At 42.6% G+C, this 9,673-nt stretch overlaps 1 protein-coding gene across 1 annotated transcript; it reads left to right on the top strand.

Moving 5' to 3' along the window:
• Nucleotides 1-6,354: 6,354 nt before the first annotated feature.
• LOC117200484 (translation initiation factor IF-2-like) lies at nucleotides 6,355-8,899 on the top strand. The gene has a single exon (XM_033423473.2). The coding sequence runs from the start codon at nucleotides 6,641-6,643 to the stop codon at nucleotides 7,136-7,138; it is 498 nt and encodes a 165-aa protein (XP_033279364.1). The 5' UTR covers nucleotides 6,355-6,640; the 3' UTR covers nucleotides 7,139-8,899.
• Nucleotides 8,900-9,673: the final 774 nt, after the last annotated feature.

The following is a 9,673-nucleotide window of genomic DNA, read 5'->3' as shown; positions in this document are numbered from 1 at the left end:
GTGATGAGGCAGAAGACCCAGAAGTCTTGGCTTGTCCTCTGAAACATCTGAGCTCAGGCAAGCCATGAGCCTCTCTGGGCCCCTCTCAGTTTCCTCCTCTGTGAAATGAAATAACGATCAGGTGCATTTCCCCAAATACCAAACAGCTAATGAGGTCATGTATTTTCAATAGCTTCACTGAGTTACTGGCATGTAATAAACTGCACGTATTTGAAAAATAATGCATTTGAAAGAGCACTTGTAAACCACAAAACTCTCATCTCTACCAGCCTCAGAATCTCCCAGTAGGGCCCTAATTTTTTAAGCCATTCTCTGTTGAGTTTTGAAGAGCCTTTGTAAGTGGGTTGCCCCTTCCCTGGCCAACCTCATTTCTCACCACTTCCTGGTGCAGACACTCTGATACAGTAAGACCAGCCTTCTTCATTAACATTCTTTCAAGGGGCTTTTCCCTGGAACACCAACAGTGAGCCCCAGGCTCCCACCACTCATGTCCCAGCCCCTCCGTTCTCCTGCACACAGTCAGCGCTTGAACACTGAGGCCGTACCCTCTGCCAAACACTGTCCTAAGTGCTGCGGATGCTTCTGCGAGCAAGAAAGACCAGGTTCACTGGCCTCCGCAGCTCCCACCCCCGAGAGAGCTCTCCGAGGTCAACCTGCTGTTCTCCTGCCAGAGCCATCCTTCCCTAACCAAGTCTCCCAGCTCCAGTTCCCTCTCCTAGAAAATCTCTTTCTATTCCTGTTAACTAATATCCTATCCCTCTTTTTTCCTATAGCACTTGTAGGCTGTTTTGTGTAACTTTATGTTGCAAAATTCTCACAGGTGTAAGCACCGTATAGGGATCTACTTTTGCCATATCTTCATAACCCAAAGTAGACATATGAAACGCTTACTGATTTCAACAGAGTCCATCAGAAAGGGAGGGCGTGTGTGAGAAACTTTCTGAGGGAACAGAACCCATCATTGCCCCTCTGTGTCACCTGCACCGTGGGCTGGTAGATCCTATTGGGAAGGTGGCACTAGCGAGGACAGACTGATTCACGGCTTGTCCAAAGCCAACGACAGGGGAAGCCATGCTCAAGGACACCTTCCTGCCGCCCGAGAAAGAAAGACTAATGTCTCCTAGCAACCAGATTCCAGCAGCTTCCTGTCCTCACAGCCTGCCGGGGCTCACTGCTTTGTTGCCTTGGGTTTTGCATTTTGGCATTGCTGATCATTGCATTCATTCTCAGTTCCGAAACTTTAGGAATAAGGTCTGATCTGCAGGCTAGCTGACTAGGTTAGAGCTGAGAACCATTTCGTTCACAACACGCTTTCAGCAATCAAATAATTTTCAGGGAGCAGAAAGTTTGCTCTTAGCTTAAAAAGGGAGGATACGTTTTTTCAAGATTTTATTTATATCAGAGCAGTTGGTTTGAAAGATACATAAGAAGGAAAAAGTATACTTCTTTCCATCAAATAATCTAAAAGTACTCAAACCGTTTCAAAAAAGATGCACTATCATTCGGTTATAGCAATAAACTTTAACATGGCAAATTCACAGATGCAGAAAGGCAAGGAAAATTTGAAGAAAATGACTCAAGATTCTTAAAAGTTTTGATGGCTTAAAATTATATCTGCCAAATGGCTCGAGTATCATGAATTCTCTCTTTCCAGAGATTTCCAAATTCAGTTCTATTGTCCATAGTGCTACATTTTTATGTTAGTGAGGTTAAATTCAGCAGATGATGTTGCTTTTTTAGTTTTCCCTTGTTCTTATCAAATATTCAGCAAGACACAATACGGTACTCATCTATTTTTTAAAAAATATATTCAGACTTCATAGTGAAGTGTTCAAAACCAACTCTAAATAGAGCCTTAATTCCCAAAACTCTATACATGTGAGTTAAGATTCTGATTACTTTTTCTCTTTCAAAAAGGAGAAGCCCGAGTTAGAAAGGTGAGTTGAATGCTCAGAGGACTACTCAACCCAGAACTCCTGCCTGCACCGTCGGTGCTTGGTCTTGAGTACCCAGCAGTGAATCCGGGCTTATGAGCCTGCAGCCTCTCTGTTCATGCAGGGAGGGAGCCTGGGCTCTGCAGAGTCATGAGCCCCTTGGAGAAACTCATTTCCTCCCACTTTCCCTCCCCTTCTCCCAGCAATAAAGTCATGAGTCAGAGATGAATTCTAACCATTCTGGTGGCGGTGGAATCTCACCAACCCAAGATTGAGCCGTTTCTTCTCAAGAAAAGTAGAGGGTTTACCAGGCAGCTGCTATCAGCTTTCAGCTTTTCATCATCCACTTTTGAAATCTAGCTTTGGATGTAGTTTTACTAAGGGGGTGTTAAATATTCCCTAGAACATCTCTCTCTCATGAGCTCTTTGATGACCTCTTTTGGGGTTCTACACACATGTGTTTCAAGGGTGCAGAATTAGTCATGTGGTCAATGCAGAACACTCCTGCACTCCCCTCTGCTTGCCATTAAGTAACCTTGTATGTGGATCAAGGCTTTCCTTATTGTCTCGGTTTGTTCTTTATTCCCTGAAATGGTCAGGACACCTGTCGACTGTCTCGGGAGAATGAATATCTTTAAAGCCCGTAAAGAACTTTTGATGAAAAGGAAAAAGTGCTCTGCCACCCACTTGTCTGAGCTCTGCTATTTTAGTCTTTAATTGCCCACCACGCAACTCCATTCACCTGTTGTTTTAATACTTCAGGTAAATTCAGCTTAATCATATTTTTCCAAAGGGGGAAAAAAGTAACCCTGACTTCTCCTCTGGCTCTTTTCAAACATCTGCTTGTAGCTGTGGAAGGAACTGAGGTAGGCAAGGCCCTGGGAAGCAGGCCTGTGTCTCACTCCCCTGAGCCCCGCAGGCATTCAAATCACTGCCTAAGACACAGATGATTCAAGACTAACGGGGCTGGGTCCCAGCCTTCATCGTTTCCATTTTCATGACGGTTTACACAATAATCATAAATGACCAAACTGATTAGGGGTTCTATAAAACCAAACAGATTGGGAGGCAGCGTAGAACAGTGGTTGACTAACTGCGTAAACTTTACATTCCCACAGACCTGGGTTAAGCTTCCAGATCTGTCATTTACTAGCTGTGTGACCTTGGGAAAGTCACTCAACTTCTCGGAGCTTCCTATTTCTTACCTGTAGAACAGGGATTATGATAACTACCTGTATGAAGGTCAGTGTGAGGATGAAGTGAAATCATGTATCAAAGAGTTTACCACAGTGCCTGTAAGTACTGTTTATTGCATAACAGATGATAATACAGGGTGCTTTGATATGTGTTCCTATATTAGATTATCTTATCAATTATCTGCTACTTCTATACAAAGCACTGTGCTGAGTATGGGGACCCCCTCCCAAAATTTGAACTCCCTCTTTCCTCAGAAACTTTATACCCCAATTGCTAATCAAGAGGCAATATAGAAACCCACAGAAAAAGGAAAAGCGCAGTTGAACACACTTTTTCCTGAGTGCTGTCCATTCTCCGTAGAGTCAAGTGCAGACATGAGGCTGACACTGCCTTAGTTACTGCCCCCCTGGGTCACACCTGCGCAACCAGGGCAGTCAATGAAATAACAGTCAACACTCACTCAACAAATATTCATTGACGTCTACTACATGCCAGGCGTGTGCTAGGTGATGGATACGTCAATCTTCCTGGGGCTTAAGTAGCATTCGGGGTTTGTTTTAAGCATTTCACATAAACTAACTCTTTTAACCCTTCAACAAAGCTAGGAAGGAGGTACTAGCATTAGTTCCATTTTACAGATGAAGAAACTAAGCACAGGGAGGTTAAATAACTTGTCCAAGGCCACACAGGGAATACGCAGCAGAATGAAATCAGACCCAAGCAAAGTGGTTCTAGGGTCTTGACCCCACGCCTTTCTGCTTTCTGACAGCATTTGGTCACATGAGGGGACCATTTCACGCCTCTGGCTTGGTTCGTTTACTCCTCTTTTCAAAGATGGATTCCCTAGGTGATAGGATTGAGGCTTTACTCTTTCCTTTCAGCTCTGAATACTTTAAAAGGGGCTGTACAATCCCTGTGGACACTAGTTAGGCCCTCCATTGACCAAGCCGTGTGTCATCAGTTATCATATTGAAGGCAATCTCCCGCTCTTTTGAAAAAGAATTACAAACACACTTTGATGCATTAAAAATACCTACTTTAGCAGAGGTTTACTTCATAATCTAATAAAACAGGTTTCTAACTTGAAGGCTTCTACAGCCTTTGAAGTATTATTTAAATTGTCCTAGACAGAAATTACTTATAAAATCAAACTGTCACTTTATAGCAGAATTAAAATTAATATGCTCTTCTTGATTCCTGCACTTGGGCATAAATGCCCTTGAGCACAATGCTCTGAAATTTGGAATGCTAAAATCTGAACCCTTTTCTCTGTCCAGTCTGTGTCTCTTGCGGTAAAAGGCAAAGAATACCAATCATCAATAACAACCAGGATGAAGGAAGAGTGTTTACTTCCAGCCTAAGGTCACTTTCTTTCCGAGTTCTTCAGCTACGTTAGAGAAATCATTTGAACAAAAGGAAAAACTGCCTCATATTTGCAAATGGAAAACACTGTAAAAAGAGAAAAATGGCTGCCCAAATAGTCTCAGGACATAAATTTTTCTTAACGGTTGGGTGTTAGCCTTCAGATGCTCTTTTTAGAACCTAGACCATCCTGTACACACAGCAGACTATTAGACCAGGCACTAAGTTTTGCCCATGGTTAGCAAATGACATACAAAGAACAAAATTGCTCCCTTGAAGTTGAAATCAAAGAGCCTTCGTGAGTAGCCTTATACACATTGGAACCCAAGAGTACACACATGGGTGTGGTAGAGGCAATCCAGAGAGAGGGGCACGCTTCCCAGGGGTTGTTTTAAACAATGACAGACTCCAAAATCCAAACGTGACGTGTTGGAACATGAAACACACACGTACACACACACTTGCGAAAAATACTGCCAAAGTCCCTCAAAGCCAAAGTTTAGAAGAACACGTGCTCTGGATACAGCAACAGTAATTTCAAAATCACGCCATGTATGATTCCCTTCTTCATCTCTTTGATCACTTTGGCACACCACTTAGCAAATAACGGAGAAAGAGAAATATGAAGCTGGAGACAGAATATGTAATTATAAAGCAAAGCCACCCACCTTGCTTTTGGGGTCAGGAAGTACAATGGCCTTCTTTTGCAGCAAGAATGAATTTAACACCAGTGTGTTAAATGAACATATATATATTTAAAAGAAAAGAAAATGGTTCTTTAAAAAAAAGAAGTTGCAGTATTGTCCTCAGAGCAAGTCTTACCCAAAAAATCAACATAAAATAAAAGCAGCATACTGTGGTTCTTTGGTACAAGGCAGAAAGCAGAGTCCTCAAGGCACTATTCCCCTGTTTTGCGAAACAAAACAAAAAGCAACAGTAAGAGGTGCTGTTTGGCAGAAGGGGGAGTTCCTTCAAACACCTCGAGCCCACCTGGGGCTCTCCCCGTGCCTTCTCTCGTTGTGGGCTGGAGAAGTCGCACCGATCAACACCAATGTCACCATCGGCTGCTTAAATGCCACAAAAGTACACTTAGAAATGAGAAGAAAGTGACACGGATATGCAGAGCCAGCTCCACTTCCACTAGAACAGCCTTAAATGCCCACACAAGGAGAATAAAAAGAAAAGCACATTTTGCAATAGAATAATTTTTTTTTTTTTTAAATTGAGACCGCGGAAAGTCACATGACCCCGCATGTAGCCTCTTAGGCAAACAACCGAAATGGTAAAGACAGACGCGGGGGCTGCCTCCTTCCTCCCGCCGCCTCTCAGCCAGTCCTGCCCGTGTCCGCATTCTTCTGGGCGCATCTGTGGAGCTATTAAGTGGGATAATCCCTCTGGCCTTTGATACATTTCTGGACATGATTGTTTCATTACTCGCAGTATATCAGTAGGATCATAATAAAAAGGACTTCTGACAACCTGCCAAGAGTTTTGTGGCCTTGTAAACACAAAAGTGCTCTAATAAAATTTTATTAAGTGTTAAAAAGTCATAAAAAGTGAAATAACATAAACTACAAAATTTACTGTCCTCAGCAAATGCTGAAAATATCGTCCACAGTAAAATTAAATTAGCATGTAATAGACGGACAAGCGGTGTGGAGTGGATTTAAAAGAGGATCCAGGGAAAATAACACTGTAACCCAATCTGGGTCACGGGGATTTAATTCGGATTCTTCTCCCTCAATGTGAATAAATGCGCTGATTACAGACAAGAGCTCCGGGGTTACTGGAGTCTCACACATTGTCAATACTTCGGGAGAAATAATATATTGCGGATTTTAATGAGCTCGGGGAGACGCAGCGAGCGTCGCGGGGAGCGGGCGAGGGGCAGGGCGGCCACTAGGGTGCGCTGCGAGACCGGGAATCCCCACCGGGGCACTCCACCCCCGGCCGCCGCGCCGCCGCGCCGCCCGGAGCCGCGCGCAAGCCGGGCCCTCGCCCCCCTCGAACTCGAATTTACAGGGGTTTTTTTTCTTTCTTTCTTTCCCCCTCTCCTGTGACATTTACTCCAAATCGTAAAATGAAGTGTAAGCCGAGCTTTGCCGCAGGCGGCTGTCGGTCTCTGCTTTCAGACTCGAGGTCCCGGCATGGGATGCGCTGCCCGCGGCGGTGCTAACCCCGGGGGACCGGGTGGGGCCCCCAGCGCCGCGCCGCGCCGCGGGCCTGGCCTCTCCCTCGACCGAGGCCGAGGAGCGCGCGAGGCCCACGTCCGGCCCCGCCCGGGACGCGGGTGCGCTCGGAACGCGGCGGGCGGCTGCCCCGCCGCCGGTTCAAGTGCATCGCCGGGCTTGGAGTCCGCGGCGCTGGGAGCGAGTTCCCCTCGCAGCCCCGTCTCCGGAGTCCAGCGTGGCCCGCCGCTCCTGAGAGCCCTCTTCCCGACCCTCCTGGTTGCGCTGGGCCGCCGGCCTACAGCAGGGACCCGGCCCCGGGCCCACGGCCGCAGGCTCCCCAAGTCCAACGTGGAGGCTCCGCCTGGAAAAGAAGTCCGACTTCCTCTCCACGCTGCTCCGAGGGGAATCTGGACTCAGCAGGAAATTGCTCGAGCGCCCAGCCTGCGCCTTTGCAATCAGCCCTCGCTCTGCTGAAGAGAAGCAGCTCCCACCAAAGTCTTGCCTCCCCCTCCCCCCGAAAGCCCCGCGCAGGTTTGTAAGGAGGGTACGAGATCTGCAAAGTATTTGTCTTCGAGGGAGAAAGATGTCGGTGACGGTGCCCAATGAAAGACGGGTGTTTTTTAGCTAGAGATAACCAACGGGCCACGTCTTGTTTTGCAGTCCAAAATGATGCAAACGCTGCCATCTAAGGAGTCAGTGTCAGGAGTGTATTAATTATGTTAGTGAAATAGGAAATAAATGGGCAGTGACATATTTCGTGGCATCAATTTTCCTCAGGGATGTCTAAGGTTTTAAGCTTCATTTAAGAATGAGCTACATTCTGCCAGGAAGTAAATATTTTTCAGTAACCCCTTGCTAAAGCCCAGAAGAGGTAAGTTAAAGTTACCACCTAAGCTGCTTTAGTTTGCTGTCGAGGCTTGTGCGGGTTACTTGGAGGAGGATGCCTTGTATTTTTAATTTTCCAGATGGCAAGAGCATTTGATTTTTATGTGGCCAGGTAATGTCCAAGGCAAATGGAGGACCCGAGGGTCTTTTGATAAGCAACATTCGCTTGACACTTCTAGCCTAAAATAGCTATAATTAACTTATAGTGGGAATTATAGCCCCATGTTTTACATTTGATTGTCATAAGTTATATGGAAAAAGTGTTCTTTAACAGTTTTTTAAACAGCCCTGTTTATTGTCATTTGCAAAGTATTGAATTTGAAATAGCCTGGTCTGGAGCATGGAGTTAAAAAGCAAAACAATTTAAATATGATTTGACATTTGCTATGAAAGACTTTGAGAACTAATAAAAACAGAATTAAAAAGAATGGGTATAAGTAATAAAATTTCTTTTTGACTCAACCGTGGCTGCCTCGGGGAAGGGACAGATGACATGGCGGTGACTTTGAGCCATTCCCTGCAGAGGGCAATTGTGAATGTGGTTGGTCAGTGCTCCTTTGAAAAATGAAGGGCAAGTAGGCTTAAGGAGCAAATATAGAAACAAATATTTTACTACATAGGATTTTCTTAAGAGTTCAGACGGAAAGTTTTGTATTTAAAATTTCATGATTTCTTCGTTGATTTATGAAATTCAAAAGGAAACTTTATACTTATATTATTTTGTTCTGGGATCACATTTCATATTGAAGTTCATCTGTCCTTCAGAAAAAATATTTTCATAAAAATATTTTCATCAGGATTAGTATTTTTAACTCTCTTCAGGTAGATGTATGATCGCTGTCAGTAATTTTTTAAAAAACGTTAACCAAGGTTAGCGCAACCCTATTCAAGGAGTTTGGTTTATTCCAAAACTATAAATGTAATCTAGATAAAATTGTAATATCAAAGGTTTTTGTAAAGAAATTTGGGAATGAATACATTTTAAATGAATACTAAAACATGTTTTAAAAGAGTTCTCCCACTATTCCCCCCTTCCAAAGAAAAATCAGTTTTCCATTCTATAGAAATATTATAATCAGGTATAAGAAAATTATTACTATAATAACAGTTCTGTCAAGATGGTGGATACTTTTGAATGTATTACGAAGAAAAAAGAATATTCCTGGTTCTTTATATGTTTGAGGTACTTGAAATGGCTAGAAGTTTGTAAAAACATTTTACTACCAAAATATACAAGACCATTAAAATGTGCAAGTAATTAAATTTTAAGTGACTAAGAAGTATTTTTTCCAACTGCTTTTTAATCTTTGAAATTTTTATGTGTACTTCAATGAGTGCCTCTCTTTTAACTGTTCCAAGTATTTTGTTATATTATCTATATGATAAAAGTATTATTGGAATGTGTTGTGTTTTACTTTCTGCATGAACAGTTGAGAAATATTTTAATGTTCTTTTACATGTATATGGGATAAATTTGAACATGTGCCTTGGAGTAAAAAACAATCCAAGTTCATTTTTCTCTCCAAAACTTGACATTGATCCTGATCTCATAGTTTTTATATTACACAAACTGTTAGTGAAATCAATTTGGACATGCCAGTTTATAGGGAAATGTTAAGACATTACAAGTTTAATATAGAAAAATATATATTAAGATAAGAAATAGCTAATAGTCAAAATTAAATCAAGATGTGTACTTGTATCATTCACTCATTTAGATGGTCATTTTAAAGGTAGTTTTGCACTCAGGAAGGATTTCCTTATGCTCTGTATTTATGAATAACTAAATTATTCTACTCGGCAACTTAAAAACTCAATAACCAGATACCAAATTTATGTATTTTTAAGGCTAAGGATATGAGAAGCAGATTGGCTTCATGAAAGAAAGCAAGCATTTAAAATATAAACTTAATTTCAGTTTCTGACAGAAATACTGTGGCCAGCTCATCAGTTTTCCAGCATGTAAAAACTACCTTTTCCACATTAGAAGTTCATATTTAAGTTGCCTTAACTGCAAAATCACTCTAAAACAGTGTTTTATGTTAAGGATCATTTCATGTGTTGGTCTCATTGATTACACGTGAATGTATAAAAATCTTGTTTAAAGACCTGTAAAAGTGAGGA

This window comes from Orcinus orca, chromosome 7 (assembly GCF_937001465.1).
Source record: "Orcinus orca chromosome 7, mOrcOrc1.1, whole genome shotgun sequence".
Taxonomy (NCBI): domain Eukaryota; kingdom Metazoa; phylum Chordata; class Mammalia; order Artiodactyla; family Delphinidae; genus Orcinus; species Orcinus orca.
Note: the sequence above shows the minus strand (reverse complement) of the source record. Positions and strands in the feature narration are given on the sequence as shown.

Bases quoted from the DNA above. Each gene is read 5' to 3' on its own strand.
- LOC117200484 (XM_033423473.2), top strand. From the start codon at position 6,641: ATGGGATGCGCTGCCCGCGGCGGTGCTAACCCCGGGGGACCGGGTGGG.